Source organism: Centruroides vittatus, unplaced genomic scaffold, assembly GCF_030686945.1.
Source record: "Centruroides vittatus isolate TY-2023 unplaced genomic scaffold, ASM3068694v2 contig_880, whole genome shotgun sequence".
In the NCBI taxonomy this organism is placed as follows: domain Eukaryota; kingdom Metazoa; phylum Arthropoda; class Arachnida; order Scorpiones; family Buthidae; genus Centruroides; species Centruroides vittatus.
This window is the reverse complement of record NW_027122572.1, coordinates 570,786-595,524: the sequence shown is the minus strand read 5'-3', so window position 1 is coordinate 595,524 and position 24,739 is coordinate 570,786. Positions and strand designations below refer to the sequence as shown.

General features: G+C 28.3%; 1 protein-coding gene across 1 annotated transcript in view; it reads right to left on the bottom strand.

The window, feature by feature from the left end:
- LOC136983345 (protein PF3D7_1417600-like) overlaps positions 1 to 24,739 on the bottom strand; it is a 72,703-nt gene that overhangs the window by 15,418 nt on the left and 32,546 nt on the right. The window contains exons 19-25 of the mRNA XM_067280041.1: positions 23,266 to 23,362; positions 19,566 to 19,608; positions 15,471 to 15,574; positions 13,673 to 13,748; positions 10,086 to 10,814; positions 9,926 to 10,010; positions 9,589 to 9,739 (exon numbers count right to left, since the gene is read on the bottom strand). Coding sequence (XP_067136142.1) covers positions 9,589 to 9,739; positions 9,926 to 10,010; positions 10,086 to 10,814; positions 13,673 to 13,748; positions 15,471 to 15,574; positions 19,566 to 19,608; positions 23,266 to 23,362 — 1,285 coding nt within the window. The remainder of the gene's footprint in view (positions 1 to 9,588; positions 9,740 to 9,925; positions 10,011 to 10,085; positions 10,815 to 13,672; positions 13,749 to 15,470; positions 15,575 to 19,565; positions 19,609 to 23,265; positions 23,363 to 24,739) is intronic.

Here is a 24,739-nt window from a genome sequence, read left to right as displayed (position 1 = left end):
TAGCAACAAGCCACATGTATTTTGTTTTGTTTGCACACTTAATATTAACTTAATCATAAAAACTAACTCACTTCCTTGCAAAACAATCACAGTTACTTCAATTACAATATAAAATTAATTTCATTTGTGAAAAAGAAGTGACTACGTGTTGACAAGAAATGGAAAGATATTTTAGGATAAAGATAATGCCAACACAAACCTCAGTTTCATTCTCCATAGTTGAAACATCAGTGCCTGATGGTTGATAATCAGAATTCATGTTCTCATTGACTGACAAATCACCTGATTTGTTACTCAATGGAATCTGTGTCCTACCTGTCATGGTACTGCCTCTAATGACTGATGCTTAACACTCTTGCTACCAGAAAACTCTTGCTTCCATAATTGTTTGGGGCAATACAAAGCTCTATGGCATATACCAGGGGTGGCCAGACCTTTTAGAACTTGAGCCATATATTGAAAACAGAATTCGTTGAAGAGCCACATATACATATATACATATTTTTCCACAGCTAAAGACAAATTTGGTCAGTTTTTATATAGTAAAATAAACAGTACTAACACATTTATTAATTAACTTGCATGACAATAAAAAAAAATTACGTTGATACATAAAGCTTTAAAAGATTGCACCACTATTAAAAATAAAAACAATAAATCGACTAACTAACACAAAAAAAAAAAAAAAATACAAAACGAAATCATTTAATATTTAGTCTTTACTAGTTGAAGGATGAATTTGTAAATTGGAAACTAATTTTGGATAATTTGGTGTGTAATTTGTAACGGCACTTCTGAGCAATTCATTTAAATGGGAATTGGTAAGCTGCAAACGAAATTTTGATTTAATAAATTTCATATTAGAATATAAAGATTCAACTTCATACGTTGACCCAAATAATAATAACAGTCGACATGCTGCATTTTTTAAATGGCCATATTTTTGTGTGGGTACAGTGTTCCAAAACTTGTTAATTGATTTTTTGTATTTGTAAACCATTTGTAGGCCTGCATCCTCTTGCATTTCAATCAATTCCATTTCTCCTATAGCTATTTCTGGAAGTATTTGTTTTATAAGTGGTAAGCCGTTGTTGACTACGTCATGTTGGAATGGATTTAATAGAAATGTAATAGATGGTTTAAGTTCTTCTAGATCAGCAAATCTCTCTTCAAAATCGTCAAACATATATTTTAATTTGTTTTTGTAATTATTAATTGCATGGAAAATGGAAAATGGTTAAAAATTTTATCAGTAATATCCCTTTCAAATAATTTTAATTTATTTTGCGTCAATTCCGAAATATTTTTATTTTTACCTTGCAATGATACATTTAGAATTTTCAAATGTTCCGTAATATCACAAAAGAACATTAGGTCCTGAATCCAATCACTATCTTTCAGTTGTGGTTATGATTGTTTTTTTGTATCCAAAAATTCAGATATGGGTTCTATCAATGCAACAAATTTATATAAAACATCGTACATAGACAACCACCTTACTACGCAGTACAAAAATAAATCTGTTATTGGTTCAGTTAAATTACAGTCTTCAATAAAATTTCGAAATTGATGATGGTTTTTGCATTTGTGTGAATATAATTTACAATTTTTAATACTGATGTAAATACATGCTCAAAATTTAAGTGTTTTGCAATTAAATGTTCGCAATGTAAAATGCAGTGAATAGGGATAAAGTCTGGAATGGTTTCATCTTTTTTTTAAAAGACCAATTAAACCTATGTTTTGACCCACCATTGCTGCAGCTCCATCTGTAGCAACACTAACTAACTTATTTTTTGGGACTGTTTTAAGAACATCAAGTGCTTTTTTTATATCAACACCGCATGTAGTATCTTTAAGAGCAATCATGTCTAACAATTCTTCTCGCGCTAATACAGTCATTCGAAACGAATCAAATAAAAATTGCCAGCTGCGGTAGATCAGTTACATCAGTAGATTCGTCCAGGGCTAAACTAAACGCTACACAATTATTTATGTCATTATGCAATTGTTCCAATAAATTTAAGTTTATTGCTGAAATACAACGTTCAATTGTATGTCGTGTGGTAGGAATGTTCTTAATCGAATTTAAAAGTTTCGTGTTATTAAGATCTAAGATCTCAATGATATCAAGAATATTTTTCTTAAGAAAATCTCCTTCCATATATGGACGTTTATCGCGCGCAATATTCCATAACATTATAAAACTAACTAAGCTTAATGACTTTGCTTCTCTTGTAAATCTGGTCATTAAATTAATTTGACTGTTTAATGACAATTTTAAAGATTTAATCTTCTTAGAGCAAAGTTCTGATTTTTCTGGAAATTGAGCTGAAAAATCCAAATGTAATTTATTGTGGTGACGCTTTAAATTTCCCATTTTAAAATTGTTTATAGTTGCTTTACATATGAGGCAAAAGGCTTTATCATCTTGTTGAATAAACGCATAATATTCCTCCCAGTCGTCATTAAAATTTCTTTTTTCGTCAATGTATTTTCACTTTTTTTTATTTTCACATGCCATGTTAAAAGGTATTCTAAAATAAAAATTTAAAGACGAGTTCATTTGTTTATTTAATAAATCAGCAGAAATATTACCTTTTTGTCAAAAATGTTCATTTTCGAGTAATATTAACGCAACTAATTATACTAACTATAGAGACAGAGCGTTAACTTGACTTCAGCACCACTGCAGAATCAGAATTGGGATAGAAGTTCACAAATAAATATGAGGCAACATAGATTAAAAATATTATTATTAAATTTTACATGCTATTTTAACGGAAACTTTTTAAAGCAAATATAAACATTTCCGATTCTTATATGCAATTCATTTAAATATTTATTAAAAAAACAACACTTTAGCTATTATTTCATTTTATATTATGTTTTATAATACAATATAATTGTTTTTAATAATAAATAAATTATAATTGCCGTATTAAGTAGCATAATCTAAATTTAAAAACCAAAAAATGCTAAAACGTTTCCTAGTTTCAATTGTCAATAAGGAAATATAAATTTCAAAACTATTAACGTTATAGAAATTGTTATTCATTATATATTCATTTTTAATGTTGATTTGGATAAATAAGCATTATAATTATTTTTTCTATTAATGTTTTTATGTATTATGTTATTTAATAAATATTACATTTATTTTTTAATAAATAATGTATAACATTGCCATATTTTGACTTTTTTATTTCAAACAATATATTATTTATTTTATATTATCCAGGAATCATACATAAAAAATAATAAAAGCAAAATTAAAATAAAAACAAATTTGGTATAAATTTAAGTATCTTGCAGTGAGCTACAAGTATACTAGAAAAGAGCCGCATGTGGCTCAAGAGCCACAGTTTGGCCACCGTGGGCATATACTACCATCTACTGGCATTTTTGGAAAATTCTTAAAACTACATTCTAGCCTACTGCATTTATGGGTGGATGGCATGATTAGTTCAATTTGACTAAAAATGTGGCTTTCTACTATCCTGCTCCAACTCCCTAAAATAGAGAATGCAAGGATAAGCCATATCATTTTCATTCTCCATACCAGACTGTGAAGATGAAGACTTGGAGAATCCCTTGCATTCTCCAACTTCTCATTTTCATAGTCTGGTATGGGTAGTAACACAGGATTATAACTGCAACAAGAAAATTTTACCCAAATTTTATTTGAGCTTGAAGTTTTGCCGAAAAGTGTCCTGTCTTTATTCAAGAGCTTTTGTGGGTTCATATCAAAATGAGATTGATGTCACAGGGTTTGAGAATTCACTTTTGTCATACCATGGCATGTAACGGGCATGTCAAGCGCAGCACCCGAGGGTGAGGTGCCCGATATATAAACTATGTAACCAAGGGTAGTGCCCTCTTTCTTTGTTCGATCCTGTTCTGTATATACAAGATGTATGTAAAATAAATGTGTGATGTGCTAAGTATCGTATCAATTCACTTCTCAGGCACTATTATTGTAAGATTCACAGGAATTTTACAACTTTCAAATATAAACCTTTCTCACTATCTTCATCTTTGGATTCAGAATCTGATACATGAGGTAGAGAAAGCTATGTCATTGTGATTTTTTTGTATCATAGTCACAATGATTCAAATCTAGGTTCAAATCAACTCAATTTCTGATAATTCATTTAACTTCCACTAATTAAAGCTGAAAGATGATGAGAAATTAAATAGCAAAATATTTATAAAAAATAATATTTAAAGACATAGTGCCAATGTAATACAGTAATACCTCGACTTACACGAACCCAGAGTTATGCGATTTTTAAATCTCATCGATTCGTCTTTTGTTTGAGCGCCATGCAACTCTTGATTACTCACTCCCCCACAATATTGTTCAGCTTACATGTTCAGATGTGTCATGCGGAATCGACGCATAACTACAATTTATTTTGTGTTTTTTATTTCTGTGTTTGTTATATCTATGAAGACTTGAGAGACTCTACTATATCATCCAAACAAAGTAGAACTGATTCTTCTGCATCAAACAAGAAAAGAAAAACTTTATCTTTGGAATGTAAAGTTAACATTATTAAAGACTTCGATACAAAAATGAAAAGGGGTTACAAATTTTAGAAAATATAGACTCCAATGCAGAGTGCATTTCTTCTACAAAACGAGAAATAAAAAAATTATTAGCATGCTACGAGGAAATTTTGCAGGAGAAAAAAAAATCTTTGAGCCGTCAGACAAATTTGTTAGATTTTATGAAGCCTTCTACATCAAAATAACTTCGGTTTACAATTTTAATACTATAATTCAGAGGTTCCTAATCTTTTTCGGTTTGCGGCTCCCTAAATAATCGGATTTTTTCGCGGTGCCCTTAACACATCAGATTTTTTTCTAAATTTTTGACTTTCTTGAAAAATTGGAAAACTTTCCTTTTCAAAAGCGATTACCCATCTAACAGCGAAAAATTAAAAACAGATACTTACTATTTTCCTTGGGATAATATAAAATATCTAATTTCAACTGTTTCGGTAATATCTATATTGAGACTGGACAACCACCATGTGGTTAGGTTAGTTGAGAAATAAATTAAACACGAATTTTAAATTCACAAACAATTTATTGAACGTTCATTGTTGATTAACATTATTAAAATTATTAATGGGATGGATGGGCTTGATGTTCACTACACAACTTCTCAAATCTCGGAATAAAATTGGATATGGCGACCCTCATTTCTTGTTCAACATTAATTTTCGAGCGATATTTACTTTTTATTACTGCGACTGCCGAAAACCCAGCTTCGCACAAATAGGATGTTGCAAACGGAATTAATATTCGTAGAGCTTTACCACTAAGCAGTGGATATTCCTCTTTTACTGATATCCAAAAATCAGAAAGTTTCATGCTACCAAATTTTAACTTTAAAGTATCATCACAAGACAAGTCAATAAGAGATTCTTCTTCTAAAGAAGTAAATTCAGATGGAGTCTTGGCTCTAAATGGGACTTGAATCCATGTAAATTTATCAATATCTGCTTCAAAGTATTTTTCGAACTTTTTTATAAGCTCTGATAGGTGATCAACAAAAATGGATTTTATATTGCAAGACAAATTAATTTCATTGGAGGTTACAAACTGGTGCAACAAGGGAAAACAATCACTGATACACTCTTTATTAATTTTTATTTTCCATAGCTGTAATTTTTTTCTGAAAGCTGAAATCTTTTCTGTTTGCTTTAAAATGTGCATATTGCGTCCTTGTAAGGAGAGATTCAACGAATTCAACTTTTCAAAAATATCACATAGGTATGCGAGTTTAATCAAAAAGTCTGTTTCCACAAAGTGTTTGGCATACTCATGTTTTTCTTCTTCAAGGAAAGTGTATATTTCTTGCCGTAATTGGAACATACGAGACAATACACCCCCGCAAGAGAGCCATCGTGAGTGGCAGTAGTACAACAAAGATGTGTATTCGGCTCCCATATCTTCATACATTTTTTTAAAAAATCTTGCTTTCAGTGGCTGAATTTTTATATAGTTTACTATATTTACTACACATTCTAAAACTATATTTAGTGGAGGACTCATATACTTTGATGCAAGTGCTTCTCTGTGAATGATGCAATGGGTCCAAACTGAATCTGGAGCTTTGTTTCGAATAAGCGCCTGCAATCTTCCATAAGGGCCGGACATTGAACAACCACTGTCAGTACAAACACCAACGCACTTTGTCCATTGTAAATTATTTTCAACCATAAATATATTCAAGATCTCGAACAAATCCTGTGCCTTTGTACTTCCAGTAATACTTTTACAAAAGAGAAGGTCCTCAACGATTGAATTACCATCTAAGAACCGTACGTAACAAATCAAGTGTGCGTCCTTATTATTATCTGTGGCATCATCGAGTTGCAATCCAAATTCACTTCCTTTTAATTTTTCAATTAATTGTATATTGAGATCCTCCCCCATATGCTGAATTCTGCGACTAATGGTATTGTTAGACAAAGGGACTTTTGAAAGCAGTTTTCAGGCCGACTCGCCAATCATAATGTTCACTAAATCTACAGCAGCCGGTAGAATGAGTTGCTCTGCGATGGTATGGGTCTTTTTACACTTAGCAACTCTATATGCAACTTTGTATGATGCTAGCAAAGCATTATTTGGTATTGACATATGTTTAAAAATGCTGCCTTTTTGTTGTTTTAATTCAATTAACTTTTTGGTAAAAAAGTCGCGAGGTCTACCAACAAAGTTAGAATGGTTGGTTTCTAAATGTCGTTTTAACTTACTTGGAAGCATGCATTCTGATGCCAAAACTTTCATACACAACACACACTGTGGTTTCTCCTTATCATTTTCGTTTATTGATGTAAAGCCAAAATCCAAATAACTGTCGTCATATTTATGACGTTTTCGCTTCTCGAAACCGTTGCCACCTGTTTCTGGAACATCCTCTCTAGATTTAGCACTATCTTTATTATTCGAGTTTAATAAGAATTTGTCCATTTTTAGGGTGATCAGAAAAATAACTTTTGAAAATTAACTTAACCACCACACTATTAAGTTAGTCGTTAGTCATTCGTTGTCACCATCTTAGTGCTCGCATTAGTTTTTGTTTGCTACTGCACTACCCATGCTTAGCGGCTAGCTTCACACCCAAGCTTTAGTGACTAAACCACTAAAGCATGGGTGGGGAAAGAAAACAATGAAAGACTCGAAAGTTGCTAAATTCTTGGAATTTTGTCAGCATACACAATTGTTGGCGCAAAAATTCGAGAATTGGAAATTCCAAGAAAATTGCCGAATTGTTTAATTGAATATTTTGCGGCGCCCTTATGACGGCATCTCGGCGCCCCGGGGAGCCGCAGCGCACACTTTGGGAATCACTGCTATAATTTGTTATACATATGTATTATCTAAGATTTTATTAAACATTTTTTTTATAAATTATTGTTTTCTTTAGTCTCTGGCCCCAATTAAAAATAATTTGTATGTATTTATATGCGAAATTATACCCCGACTTACACAAATTTGACTTACATGGTTATCGCTTGGTCCCACCTATCGCGTAAGTTTGGGGTATTACTGTATTGTAAAGATAATCATAATAATAGTAGTAATTACTTGGAAGAAAGATTAAACCTGTGTGGAGAATCTTAAATTAATATTCATTAATCTTTATAAATTATCAAAAACAATGTACTATATTATCATAAAAATTATACATTTTTCCATTTTTTTGAGAGAATAAGGAAATACAGTTTCCTTTTTCAACATTTTATTGCCTTAAGTTTAGATCATATCCTATGACTAAACTCTAAACTAACCTAACTCATTGACAGATGATAAGAAATCTAACTCCTCACTGGAGATAAATTTGAGTATAAAAGGGTTTTGTGCGCCAAATTCTGAGCAGATTAGCCGTATAGAGTCAGTTCATCAATACTTTAAATTTGTGCCTGGTCTCCTTTTTACTCCTGACTTCTGCCTAACATATTAACCAACATATCGTTATACAAGTCAAGAATGAATTATTTATAGAGGTATATTATATTTATATTATTACAAACTCTCTCTCTCTCATTATAAATTAATTTATGGTACATCTAAATAGGTTCATGACCTCTATGTTATGTTTATTATATTCATTTTTGTATTCTTTATTTGATTAGTTTATTAAATATTTATATTTATTAATTTGGAAGTGGAACGAAATTAGTTTACAATCTATCGACATACCCACCACACTCCCCACTTGACTTTAAAGTCCTCCTATTTTTAAAACGTATAAAATTTATATTGCGAGTTAGAACGCGATAATCCTATCCTAACTGGTGTCAGTCCTAACTGGAGACAGAATCTCATGATTCCCATCTCCAATATTTAATAAATAACTTTTTGAACCATCCATTGACAAAGTGAGCAAGTCTTACAGATTTGTCTCCAAATAAATGGTATAAGGTAATATCCTTTGCCCTCCAGCTTCTCACACCTGCCAACAAACATTTCTTTCAAAGCATGCAATTGCTAAGTCTCAGAAAATATTGTCCTGATTTCAACCTGTAATCCATTGTATTAGATGTTTTTTAAATACCCTTTATTTTTTTTAAAAGTCAAAAGTTCTCTAACTTCTTTTTTTATTAAACAATATTAAATATACATATATTATTATTACATAGTGTATATTAAATAACAATATATTATTTTTGAAAATAGCTTTAAAAACTAGAATTTCTATTAATTAATTAATCAATTTAATTAATATATTTATCTGTTTGCCTTTTTCAACATTTGTTCTTGTAGAAATGCTCCAAAATTTAACAACATATTATAATTTTTGCCAGGTAGTACTCAAAGAGGACAGGAAAGAATAACAGAAGTTTTGGTTTACATCACCAAGAGCTAGTAATTCTGACTAGCCCCAAATACAGATAAGAGAAAGAAGTTATCAGGAAAGAAGAAAACTGTCATGAAATGCATGCCAAAATTAGTTGTCCTCTGTTTAGGGAACATGTACAACAATCCCATATGAAAGATGAAATGAGCAAGAGAAAATGATGCTATAAGGAAAGTATATATATATGAGGTATATAAGATCTTTATATGAGTATATAAAAATTATGTCAAAAAATGGGATTTATTTTAATCTGTTTGAAAAATTATACAAACAGAAAATTTTTTCAACTATATTCATATTGGACATAGCTTATTTCATTTACAACTATCTTGTATCAGAGATAATAAATCAAAAAGAATTACTATAAGAAGTCATGATTAGCTAAAATTTCTTTTGCATTCTTTGTTAGAAAAAAGACAATATAGATATCTATATTCTAGTAAAATGTACAGTACATAATAATTTAAAAATTAAATAATTAAATAAAAATCTTTATAAAATTCACAGTTTACATCATTCTACATAATGGACAAATAACATAAAACAAAACAAATAAAATATTTTGTAAATTTCTAATCTGTTTAAAATGTTTACAAGGAAAGTACAAGGAAAGTGCATTTAATTAAAATAAAAGAAAGATTGAAATAAATTATATCTATAAAATATTACTAAAATTATTTATATACAGTACAATATTGAATAATTTCTACCTTTTGTGCTGAATTAATTTCTTCTTTCATTGTATCTGAAACTTTTTCAATTGCATCCAATTTTTCTTGCATTTTTAATAACTGATGATTAAGAGATTCTTTAGCACTAATTTTATATTTTCCTTTATCAGAATCATGACTCATTAAATATCTATTAAATAAAAATAGAAAATTGTTTTATATTAAGTTTAAATAGATAAATTTAAAGCTTTTTAAATTTACTGAATAAATCAAAACAAATTGCATAATGATAATAACACAATAACTGTAAAACAAAAATGAAAAAAAAAATACTACTTGTAATTTGTATCAATCTTTACAATATAATCATAAATACCTTCTAACATAATCCTGATTTCCCACTAATAATTCTTGTGTCAATTGATCACCATCACATAAATTTTTCTCTCTTCCATTATTTTCTAAAATAAATTTTTATGTTTTAAAATATTAAAACATCATTATTGATTTTTAATTTTTATTATAGTATATGATACCTGTAATTTTAATTTCTTCTTTCATTTGATTTTCAACAGTATTTCTTTGTAAAAAATTGTTGCCATGAGAACTAAAGTTTTCATTTTGAGTTTCTACTTTACATTCAGATTTCTCTCTTTCGTTATTTTCTAACATATGTTCCTCTTCTATTAAAGTTTGATGATTATTTTCATTATCTTTACTTGTTTTCAAGTTATGGTTTTTGTTACCTATCTCATTAAATTCTAAAATTTCATTATGTTTTATTTCAACTTGAAATTCATTTTCAGTATTTACACTTATACATTTTAAATCAGGTTTACAATTATTATTATTTTCAACATGGTTATTTTCTAATATTTGTGTCTTGTCTGTTTCAGTTTCAACTTTATTTTCATTACTTGGCCTCAGCTGATTTTTTAACTCAGGATCAATTTTTTCAATATTTTGCTTTGAATTTTCAACAAGTTGAACTAATTTACCATCAGAGGATAAATCTTCATCTATTAAATGATCTAAAATATTTTTCAAATTTAAACTGTTTACTTGCTTCTGTTTATTTTCTATTTTTCTTTGAATATTTTCTTGTAAAATTTTCTGAGATTCATTATTTGTTATTGAATTTTCATATACTTTTCTATTTTCATCATCATCTAATAGTGGTTTTTCAACTATTTTATCATAATTTTCACTTTTATTAGATATTAAAGATGTTTGAATTCCAAATTCTCTAGTAGTTTTATCATTTTCTGTCAATATAAATTTTAGAATATTTAAATAAGTCTTATATAAATAGTCTAAATTTTATCTAAATATTATAATAAAATAATATAAAAAAACTGATAACTATAAACTAAAAAATTACATTTTGCATTATTATTATTAAGAAAATTATTGATAATTTTAATAATAAAAAAATATTACTAAAAAATAGAAATTGATAAAATGATTTAGAATCTTAAAAAATTAATTGTGATTACATCAAAAAAAGAAAATAACATTCTTATATAAAACTAATAAATATTTTTAAAATAAAAATTATCATTATTCATTTGATCTGGTATATATAAAATGTTTCATTTCTATATCATATGCACAAATCTACTTAATATTTAATATTTCTTACAATACAGTTATTGATTTAATCAGTTTTGTAAACTACTGTTCAAACTTTCCCTTTATTTCTTACGAGATAGTAAAACTATCACTACAAGAAAATATAGATTTGTATTGTTCTAATTCACATATTAAGCTTTCATCTATTTCCATTAGGAAAAAGATAATAAATGGATAGTTAAAAAATAAAATTATCATTTGTTTTTCAAATTGATATCATCAAAAATTTAAGATCTACTTTGTGATATTTTTTTAGCTTGATAACTGATTTACAATGTACTAATAGCATGACACAAAATTTTGTCAAAGAGAGTAACCATCAAAGTTCCATCTGGAAGCTCAATTTTCCAATTTTTAAACAGAAATAAATTATAGTTTCTTTAAAATTCTTAGAATAACTCACTAGCAAGCTCTGATAGACTTATTTAATACATTTTATATAAATGTTCTGAACTTTATCACATTTTATATCACTTTTGAACAATATGAAACTTTATCATAATAAGAATTCTGAAGTTTTTATATCTAGTCAAAATGAATATAAAACTTTTCACATCTACAGTGTATTCTAACATTACATCTGAAATTTGGCTTTTATTCCCCCAATATTGAAAAGAATTATTAATCAACAATTCAGAAATCAAAAGCAAAGAAGAAACTGCTTCTGCTTCATTGTTTTGTCAGGAAAATAATGAACTTGGTCTTAAACATTATATTAAAATAATGAATGTTTTATTTAGAGTTAAAATTATAATGAAAAGAGACAAATCAGATAGAGCAAGCAACATGAAGATTGGAAGACATTAATGATAAAAATAATGATCAAGACATGTTAAATTTTGATGAAATGAAAATATCTGTATTTCATCATCAGATAGTAAAAAATATGAACAACAGATTTTCTATTTATAGAATGATAAGTATTGAAATTCAGAATCAGAATTTAAAGCTCTGATTATTTAAATATACTTCTGTGAAATCCGGAATTTTTATAGCCTAAATTTTTAATTATTTCCCCTTCTGTTACATAAAGAGTTAGGGAGAAATTTTACTCTGCTGGAAAAAATTCCACCCTCTTCAAAAAAATGTCAACATTCTATTGTTCTCAACCATCCTACAGCTCAATTTGCATGATAGGTTTATAGTTAATGTTCAATTCCGTCTCTTTATTTTGATCCCAGGAACGCCTTTAACCTCCACACCTGTTCTAATAAATCTTTGCCTCCCACAACAATCAATCACATGATGTATTTTCCCACCAAGAAGCTATAAAAGATGCTTCTTTTCCACCCTCAGGGAGTCGCTGGTCATCGGTCAGTCAAGCGTACACCTTGTCAAGCCTCCGGATTATACCAACCGTCGAGTCACAAACTTTCTACCTAGTGAAACCTTAGGATGCCTTGGTGCTTCGAATCGGAATAAACTCCAGTCCGTCATCCATGGAACCATTCAAGAGGTATGCTAACAGGTCCTGTAAACTCTCTCTCGGCTCCCCTACGTGTGTTCGAGAGCTAGATAACTAGGTAGGGAATCCTTCAAAATTATAACCATCTATTTTGTTATTTTAATAAATCTTGTTCCATTATTAAATGGTGTCATTACTTGTCTATTGCCCACGCCTTATCATCGTCCCCTCTTCCCTTGCTACACTCGCATACCAAACGAAGGATGTCCCGGCCCTATGGGCATCTAAACTGTAACCTAGCAATCCTTGACAAGTGGGCAGATTTAATGACCTGTTGCCGGAAAGCAAGGTACGACTTCCTCTTGCCTCCCGATGGTTCACACTTCTAAATGCATAATTTCTATCTTAGATTTCCATACACTATACCACAAATGTAACTAAAAAATTTTGAATATTCTGAAAAACTGTTGCCATGACTTAATTGACAGCCTTTTATTTTATAGTAAATGTATAAGCAACAAATGTCTTAACAACAGAAATAATAGATATTGTTAAAATATAGTAAGCCTAATGTTGAAATAAATAATTTATTATTTAAGTATATTAAAAATTTTCAACAAATACTAAACTACATTAGCTAAATTGAAATCACATTGATTCAAAAATCAATATTTTGAATGAACCTCAGCAGTAGGTTTCCTAATACTGTAAATAGTAATGTAACTTAATAAAAATTTGAGATGTATCAAAAATTGTATTCATAAAAAAAACTACTTCTATCTTTAAACTCTGCTTTTTCATTTTAAGTCATTTGATTAGCAAATAGAATAACTACAAGGAAAGACCAAAAGAGGGAATTGAAATTAGCTGTTAAAAATTTTTAGTAATCTAATTTGGGATCCTATAGTCAATGTCTGATAAAAAACAAGAAAATATTAAGAAAAACAACAAACTTAAACTGTGGGGGATAAAACTCAACAGATTTTTAAATAGTTTAGAAACAAATACAAGCTTATCATATATAATGATAAAATTATATTCTTAAAAATAAGTTTTATTTAATTTTATTAAATAAACTATACTAACCAATGAAACAATTTTCGTCTGTTAGTGTTTCAATATTCTTAACCTCAGATCTGTTAGTTGTAACTTCAGTATCAGTCTTAAAAGAATTATACTTATTAGAAATAATCATATTAAAATATTCCAAACAAAAATTTAAAATTTAAAATATGTTTTTTAACTTTGTAAATGCAATAATTTTTTAAAAGGTAGAATTTAACATTTAACAACTTACAAATTAAAGAATTTAGTTTATTTACAATGTAAAGAGACTTTATAGTGTGAATGAAACTATTCATGATTTACTTTTGTTCACTAGTAAATCAGAACACATTAAATTAAGAATAAACATTAAATTAATCATTTCTACTCTAATAACTCAATAAAGAGATTTTATTTCTACTTTAAAAACATAGAAGTTGAAGCGCTGTGCAAATTACTTATTGCATTTGTAGTTATTGTATTGTATGTTTTCATAATATCTAATACAATAATGCATGAATTGTTTAAAAAAATATTAATCAAATAATATGATGAAAAAATAAAGCAGTAATGGATGATATAATTAAGAATATGTTATATATCCTGGTCTGTTTGTTTGATACTTGTCTTGTAAATCAATATATTGTACAGCAACAAAACACTGGGCAGACTCTCACAACTGACTTCCTGGAAACTAAATCAGAACAAAAGAACCAAAGAAGCTGAAAGTTATAGCAGTGTCCAAAAGGTTTCAAGTGAAGACATCTGGCTGTTGGTAAATAAAGAATATCAGTAAAAGGTTATTTTAGAAGATAGTAATGAAGATGAATAAAATTTATTTTTTGTGTGAAATAAAAGACTTATTAAAATTTGTAAAATAAAGAATTGTACATAAGTTTGTTTTTGTTTTGTAATTCATGTTTTGTTAAAAACAAATTTCTGAATTAAACAAGGCTGTTTTTCTTACATGATAAATAAAATTTATATTTTAAAAAATTCTTTTGGAATGTAAACCCATTTTTTATATGTAATATATGTCTCACATAGCACAATTTTTATAATGTGACATTTTTATGAAACCTAACTATCACATTATATTAGAGTTACCAGTATATTATATTTCATTTGTGTTAGGTTTATTGTGTTAACTTGTACCTAATAGACTTACTCTCTGAAAATAAGATGGGCATACCTTTCATTTTCAGAGTTTCAGAGCAGAAAGTGAAAACAATAAAAAATTGTTGTTGGTTGCAATTTCAGTTTTCTTCTTTGTTCTTTCTAAATCATGAACTGACAAGAAATATTTACAGTATAAGAAATGAAAAAACTTTAAACTCATTCATTCCAAATCTATTATTTTCTATTTAATCCACATTAAATTTTGAGTAATTAAATATTGGGGGCTGTCCCTAAATTTCAAAATGGAGATATGGATGGATGAGTAGGTATGCAGGTAATCAATATAATGCATTATGAGGGTGGAGGTGTTTACACTCATAAAAACATTACGTAATGGTAGAGTCTCACCCTTGAGTAATATTTTTGTTTCTGAAGTGTGATTAGCAAACCATTCTGTTTATCATTCCTACATTTAAGGGGATTGATCAAGGATATGCAATATATAATTTTGTAGGTGTGTATGTGTAACAGTGTTGCAATACATTACAATGTTATTTTGAAATAATCTGTATTTAACTAATTTAAATTTATAAAATTTTGCAAAGTTTTATAAATGTAAACTTATTACATATATTTATGATTTATAACCAAGTTTTAGATTGAATATTCTTATTGATGAAAAATATCATAATTTTAAACTTTAATAATAAATATGAAATACCTTCTTGGTATCAAGATTCAGTTTAGTGACTACGTTGTATTGAATATCTGCATATGTTTGACTGGTCTGAGTTGAATGAAAATGAGAATGTTGTTGTAACTGCTCTAGAAAATAAAATTTTAAAATATCATTAAACATTTTTCATAATCAAATATACAAGATATGGTTGAAAAGTAATGAAGCTAATTTTATTACAAATCAATTATTTAAAATTGTTACATTTTAATGCTAATTCCTGTCAAAGTAAGCTCTTTCTGACATAATGCACTTTTTCCATCTTTTTTTGACATGTCTCATAGCATCCTTGGAGGTCATTTTCATCAAGCTGTTGCACATCAATTACACCTTTTTGGATGTTCTCGATGGTTTCAAAACAACGACCTTTGCCTTCTAATGATGACTTATGATTGCCATTTGTCAATCTTGAAGAGTGACATTCAAAAAGATTTTATGCCAACAAGTCCATGACAAAATTTCATCACCACATGTAGTTTTTAATGCATCATAATTTCAGTTGCACTCTTTCTTCAATTTCATATAAAATTTCACTGAATATATTGTATAATATTCTTTTCTCCATGACAAAATTTCATCACCACATGTAGTTTTTAATGCATCATAATTTCAGTTGCACTCTTTCTTCAATTTCATATAAAATTTCACTGAATATATTGTATAATATTCTTTTCTCCATTCTTCTCTAACCACTACTCAAAACATACATAAACTAAATCTTCAACAGTACTTATTATGTTGACATGAAAAGATTAAATCTTTCACTAAATATTTTGGAAGGATTATTCAATTGACTGTTATGCAAACAAATGTTAGTCTTGCCATAGTGCACAATACAAATTTAGTCTCATTACTTTCAATTAAACCTCATATTCATCCTAATACTTGAAAACTAAAAATTAAATTAATTTTATTAAAGTTTATTTTTTATAATTTCTAAAACAAAGTGAAATAAATATTTCATAGGTATATCATCAACTGATATAATGATAGATATGATAAGTATTAATAATTCAAACTTTTTATTCAAGGTTTATAATTTGTATTTCTATATACTATAGTATTTTTTTTAAACTCAAAAATAGAAAATTGTATCACTAAATTATTGTTTTATAGACTAATAATTTATTTATATATCTATAGTGATGTTCATAGTAGTATGTTTAAAGAATTCATCTGACATATGGTTTCATCTATTTTTCACTGCATAATAATCTTAATAATAATTAGTAATTATAATATTCTCTTATTATATACTCAAAAAAATCCTTCTGATGAAGGTAAATGACATCAAAAGTGGAAGTTTAATTTCAAATTTTTATTCTAATTTTATTTTCAGTTTGTTTATAATCATTTTTTTGATCAACTTTTTTTTAATTTATTGTAATTAAAGAAATGAAATAAACTTACTTTAAATATATTTGTTCAAACACTAAAGTTTCAGTAACTACAAAGTTTTTTGAAGTTAAATATGCATTTAGCATATATCTATTTATTTTAGCATGCATATCCACTCTTATTATAAACTAAACACAGAAATTCAAAATTTCTGTGTTTAGTTTAAAATCTTAATATTCCCTGAAACCAGCTTTAAAATCTATTAATTTTAAAGCTGGTTTCAGGGAATATTAATATATATCAAATTAGCAATGCATAGTGAGACAAATGACGGTATTCAAATGATATAAAATTTTCGTTAAGTAATCTTTTTATTTTTAAATAAAGTTATGAAATACAATAAAAGACAAATATTTTGCTGAATTTTTCTCTCTGCTATTTATAAATAAATATTTTATATATAAAAAAATTTAATATAATAAAATCTCAATTATCTGTCAATGTAAGAACCAGAATCTTAACAGATAAACAAAAAGACAGTTGGTAGAAGTTTTTTAAAAATTATTTATACAACAGTAATGATATACATCATAGGTATTTCCAAAATAAACACAATTTAAAATAAAACAAGTATCATAAAACATAAGTTCAAACACATTCAAGCCTAATTTTTAAAATAATCATTATTCTGTAAAATAATCATTACTCTTTTTGTTTCAGTGTATTCCTAATCTTTATGAAAAAAATGCTGCAAATTTTTTCCAGAAGCGGCATTTGTGTTGCCTCCTACTCCTTCTTGCACCTCAAACCATTTGATGCACCTTTAACAGTATAATCTCAGCTTCACTGTGACTTAGGGTTTATACAAAAACCGACTTATTAAAAAACCAGTTTTTGAATCTCAACTTCTCTACAAAACCAGTTTTAACCAGTTTTTGAATTTTCACCTCCCCAAAAAATGGAGATAAGGAATATTTATAATTCCTTTTAAAACTTTTCAATTTATTTAATATTTATAAAATTTAAAAAATATAACAAAATAAAATTGACCGACATCTACACAAAACAAAACAAAAAAGAAATTGCTATATTATCACATTAAACTATAAAATTTACTCCATATAAAACCACAAAGAAAAACAAATAACAATGCATGTCTACAAAGTATTATTTTATTTCTTATTTTTCCTAAGAAAATATGATTTTAGAAAGCAAAGAATGTCTATAGATCTATTGCTCAACCGTGTGCTTTTTTTGCACACAAAATTGCCAGAAATAGAAAAAAAAAACTCTCACTTGCTACTGAGCTGGGTTTAATCATCTTTAAAGTATTAAAAAATAATAAATCTAAATTTTTTGTTCTTCTGTTTGTACTCACTAATACTAAAAAGTCCTTTTTTAGTGTTTTAGGGCTGGACAAATTCATTTCTTCAGGTTCTTGAAGATATTTATGTATCGATTTTTCCATGGCATTTGTTAAAGCTATTGCTTGATTTTCTTCTTCACCACTTTTTCATCACCACAGTCATCTTTCATAAAATAATTTGGATATAATCTCGATAATATTTGTCCAGATAACTTAATAATAGCAGATTTTGCAGCTAGTGGAAGAAATACACTAAACAACTTTGTTCAAATGTTCTCTGAATTTTGTAAATAAAGGAGAAGTGTTACTAATCCTGTTTGTCTTCTCTTGAATTTGTATTTATACAGCATGTAACAACTTGGAACTAATTTAAGTTTTCAAATTTTTCAAATTCACATAACAAACATTCAAATACGCCTTCACTTGTAAATAAGTAGGATGACAAGATACAAATCTTGTGGTTCTAAGGCATCAGCTGCTAAACGTATTGGTCCTAAAACTTTAAGGAGCTCTTCAATTTTACAATATTCTGCTTCATTCTACGTGTGAGAAGCACCGACGTCATTCAAAGCTAAAACAACACATTATTTTAGTGTACAAATCTTTCTATCGTTTTTCCGTTGTTACAAGATTTTTCCCTATTGTAGGGAGAATTTGACACTTTTTTTGTTTTTGTAGTGTTTTATGAATCTTAGTATTTAACAGTATACCTGTTTTATGCTAGAGACAATTTTGTGTCAAAATGATATTTTTAATTAAATAATTAATTAATTTTTATGTTTAAGTGTAAGCTCAAAAACCAGTTTTTTAGTTGGGAATATCCAGTTTTCAAATTATGTAAATTTCTTCAAAAAACCGGGTTTTAAAAACTGACAAACCCTACTGTCACTAATTATGGCTTTGCATCTATCAACTTCTTTGTTTTCCTCACTTTTGTATTAGTTCTTAATTACTTTTAAGTGATAAAGAACGAGTGATAAAATAATAGGAGAAATAATGAGGCATAAGTAAGTGCTGCTGTTACTATTGTGCAACTTTCTGTACAGACAATTGGTGCATTCCAATGTGACAGTTTACAGAAATTGACAGATAATTAAGTGAGATAATCTTAAAGTTTGACTTTTAATAGAAATTATTTATTATTATTATTATTATTATTTAATTTTTACTAGTTTATAAAAAACTGAAAAAATTACAAAACATAAATATTTTTTGTTGAATTCTTTTTTATTTCTAAAGGTTAATTTGAAAATGTTTAATTTAATTACAATTAAACATTATTATTATTATCATCATTATTATTAAACATCATTATTAAATTAAATTAAGAAAAATTATTATATTGTCATTTATAATTTAATACATAAACTACTTACTTAATATTGTATCACTAGATAATATCTTTAATGTTTTTTCTTTCTGAAATGAATAAAAACTAAATAAAATAAACATAGCAAAAAGTGATAAATAAATAAAATTTTAAATATTTGTTATATTTAAAATATTTTAAATTTTATTTGAATAAACTTCTTTTTAAATATTTTATAAATAATTTTTTATTTTTACATTTTTCAGATATTTTTAACATAAAATATAATTATACAACATTTTATATTATTTCAGTCATTTTTACAGCAGAAATAAAATTTTAATTTGTCATTTGTTAATTAATTACTTCAATCTTTGCAAATGTAATCAGGGCCGGATTATCGAATAGGCAAAGTAGGCAAATGTCTAGGGCCCGTAATTCGGAGGGGCCCGGCTTCAGTGCAGAAGATTTCTGTTTCAAAACGAGTTAAAAATTATGTAAGAAATTCGATAGGACAGAAAAGGCTGTATTTAACAATTCCTACTAAGCTCCGCTCGACTAACCGTTGCCTAAAAAAAAAAAAAAAATGAAAAAGGTCAACAGTCACCCGTGCGTCAGAAGTAATGTGATGTACGCCATGAGATCTTTTCTAAATCTAAACTTATACGTCGTGACATTGCATATTCGATATAGCGTTCAAGTTGCTCGAGTGCGAAGATATTACAATTCAATAGTGTTTTATAAAAGACTTAAAAAGGGTGACACTACGGTGTGACTTGGGGTGACACCACGATATCCGCACCAGGTGTCACCCATGCTAGCTACGCTAATGTCACATTATATAAGATTTGTTTAGAAGCAACTTATTTAAATGGGGTCCCAATTTAAATTTTGTCTAGGGCCCGCTAGAGGCTTAATTCGGCGCTGAATGTAATGAATATTTAAATAGTATACATCTCAAATCAAAACTGAAAATATAATAGCATAATGTTAGACAACACTAAACATATAAAGCATTGTCTAAAAACTAAAATTATCAAAACTATAATTTAGCTTTTACATTTTTTAAACTCTTACTTCACTAATAAATTCATACTCATTGAAAATTTTGCTAGGATCACAACAGAATTGTTAGAAAATGAGGAAGAAGACCAAATATATCCAATCAAATTACTTATGAAAGTTTCTGAGGATCACTCTGCCAATTTTACTATACTTTTTGTTAACATGCTTTTACGTAATCAAACGAAAATGCTGGGTTACCTTCTTGGCTAGAACTTGGTTAAATAATTGTCGGAACGTAGTGACGACTAATACTTGACTTCATGCATTCCTTGTCAACAAAATAACTCTGGAATGATTTGTCCGATCTTGATGAAATTTTCTTGGATGACTCATCATCACTCAAGGATGAACTGATTAAAATATCAACTTTCAAAAATGATCCGTTCTTATAGAACTGGAGATAGGGGTTTTTCTTCAGTATGGATCATTTTTGAGAGTTGAAATTTTAATCAGTTCATCCTTGAGTGATGATGAGTCATCGTAGAAAATTTCATCAAGATCGGACAACTCATTCTAGAGTTATAATGTTGACAAGGAATGCATGAAGTCAAGTGTTAGTCACTTCCTGCATGCACGTGTAGAAGCATCATCTAGTGGTCAGAAAATATGACAAGCATTAAAACAATAATTTTGAAATGTAAATGTTATCGCTAACTAGATACACAACAAATATAAAGAATCTTTATAGAATAATAAGTTAAAAAAAGTTTTCTTTTTTTAACTTATTACTCTATAACATGGAGCAGCAGTGATCAATATTGATGGCTTTACGATCCATTCTCTCCTTCGTCTTCCTATCGTTAGTACGAAATTTCGATCTCTAAATGAAAAAGCTGCACAGAAATTCCAGATTGAGATGAAGTCGATCAAATTCATCATCGATGAAATGTCGATGATTGGTGCAAGAATGCTTTACAAGAATGATCAAGAGAAGATTGAGGGAGATAAACCTCGAGAAAGATGAGCTGTTTGGTGGATTCTTTATCTATTTGTTTGGTGATTTTTGTCAGCTTCCTCCTGTTAAAGATACTCCTCTCTACTCAAGTGTTTTTTACAATGTAATGTCGTTTTTACGTTACATTTGCATTTTATTCTTTTGAGAAGTTCATTGAACTTAGTAATTCTCATAGACAAAATAGCACAGATAGTTCCTTCACAGATGTCTTACAACATCTAGCTTCGGGTGATTTCTCTGATACAGATCTGAACATTCTGACGACAAGAAATCGAGCCTATTTATCCAGAGATGAACTTGATCAGTTCCAAATGGCAGTAGAGCTATATCCAACAAACAAGCAAGTTAAACAAAACAACGAAGACTACTTGCAGTCAACTGGATGCCCTCTTGCTTATATAGCATCTGAAAACACTCCAGACCGCCTTCATCCAAAGATGACTCAGCTCTTGGTCTCTCCAAGTATTTGAATCTCTCATTTAATGTCAAAATCATGTTGAGAGTGAACTTATGGGAGCAAGGAGGTCTCGTCAAAGGTTCTCTAGGAACTATACGCTACATTATATATGCTCCTAATGTTCACCCTCCAGCTCTTCCTCTGTTTATTTTAGTGGAATTCGATAGCTATCAGGGACCTTTTATCTACGGTAATTTGTTTCCAATAATCCCCATAACACGCTCTTCGAACGATGGCAGTATATTGCCATCTCGTAGACAGTTTCCCTTATCTTAGCATACTTGATGACTATACATAAATCACAGAGATTAACTCTTCCAAAAATCAAAATAGATATAGGGAAAAAAAAGAGACAGATATCGGTCTTATCTATGTTATATTGAGTCAAGTGAAAAAAATAACTGACTCAGTATTTTTAAAGAGTTACAGATTGACTCGTAGCGATCTTTATTGTAAGTCCAAGACCCATAGTGATAGACAGAATTTCATGAAATAAAAACAAATAAAATATTATAAGATAAACAACTATGTTTGCCTTAATACGTGATAAATGGAAAAGAAAACCAAAACATTATAATTCGCACGGCTCAAAAAAGTTTATTTTTAATGATTCAGAATGTGCAGAGAAAAATTAATGGCTTATTCTGACATTATATTTGTATCTTTAAATGATCCAATAGAAATCAAATAAATTGTTGAGAACGAATGATTCTTTGTTTCTTTTTTCCTCATAATATAGAAAATAAAGGTGCAAGCAGCTTCGTTCCGACTACACACTGATGCAGCGTTACTTAACTAGTTTAATAAATGCTATGTAATTTTGGGCTAAAGATTCTGTTTTTATTATTATTAGTTTTTTAAATACAGATTTGATCAGTTCTTAAATTGATTCTAATTCAAATTAATAACTTTTAAAACTTTTTATTATAATTTTAAAAGGATGAATAAAAGTAAATGTACTACATGCAAACTCTTAAAGCAGCAGATTGACACTTTTACTGAGAGTTTTCCTAAAGTTATCGATGGAAACTCATTGCTAGTTAAGATGTAGTGACATCATTGCTGAGTTTGCTTAGAAAAACCATTCATTGAGCTCAAATGTCTCAAAAGTGATAAGTTCTGTGACTAATGGATGAGAAGATACATCACAACTTATCACTTACACAGTGTAGCCTTCAAGAATGTTTTGGAGAAAGCAATGACTTTATAAAAACTCTCACTGTCTCAGCCATTTTCTATCATTTTTGAGATTTATAATAATAGTTTTATTATATAATTACTATTAATTACCGTTTTAGAATTATCTTGAATAACATCTTTTGTTTTTGATGATATTTCACTTCTATCACTATTGCTTTCAGAAGAGTTTCCAGAGTTATGTTTCATCCTATAATTTATAAAAACTTCCAATTAAAAATCTTTTGAAACACTAGAAAAAAATTATTTTACATACAGATTTATTAAGCATAAACATGAAAAGTTGATTAGAAAATAATTTATAAAAACTCTAATATTTAAAGTGTGAAACCTTTTAACCAAGTTTATAAATATATTAACTGAGAATCCAAATGGATATATTAAAAATTAATTTTAATAAAGATTAAATTAGATAACTAGGATAGAGACAAAGGAATTATTAAAAATAAATTCCAAATAAGTTGTCAACAGCTGTCAAGGTGGTGTGAACAGGATAATTTCTTCATGGGTTGGTGCATTGGTAACCTGTTTCATGAATACATGATGTTTAAGTGAATAGATATATTTTCAAGAAATTTTACTGGAAGAATTTACTAATTGAGGTTTAACAGTCTATTCCGAAAATGTCAAAAGAAATATATGGATATATTAAAACAGACATGGGCAAATGCGGCTCTGAGAGCCGCATGCAACTCTTTTTGAGTTACGTGCGGCTCTCACTGAAAGTGTTAATTTCTGCTTTTTATTGTTATTTTTACAATTTTATTTTCACAATTTTGTGAAAATATGTAATTATATATATGTAATATTTAGTAATTTATTTCCAAGTTGGTGCAATAAATTAAATTGACATCTCAAATCTATTCTTTGAAAACAAATTCTCGACCTGGATGGGGGACACCCTATCCTTCCCTGCCTTACCACACTATCTGCCATGACAGTACAGAACTGCGGCTCCCATGCATTTTGCAAAACCTACATTTTGGCTCCCACTGAACTCTTGCTTGCCCACCTCTGTATTAAAATATAAAGAAAATGGTAACATCTGCTGAAGAGGGACATTGGCCCAAAATGCTCGATTGTAGTGGCATACAAAATTACATTAATAAATACCATATTTACTTGGGTATAAGATGATCTCGTGTATAGGACAAGGTACAACTTTAGACATCAAAATAAAGAAAATTAGATTTATTAATACAATTCTAATTTTATTTCATTTAATCACAAATAAAATATTATCAAATGCACATAATAAGATAAACAACTATGTTTGCCTTAATACGTGATAAATGGAAAAGAAAACCAAAACATTATAATTCGCACGGCCCAAAAAAGTTTATTTTTAATGATTCAGAATGTGCTAATATTCATTAAAAATAACAACTTAATATAAAATAACTACATTTATAATAATTGCAAAGTGACCTGTATTCCATTGATGTTTTTATAAATAACTAGACGAATGTGATGCAATGCGATTTTTAATTAATAGAAGTAGGATTAAACCAATAAACAAAGGAAAGTGTGCCTTAATTTGTTTACAGTAGATGCCAACTTACAATAA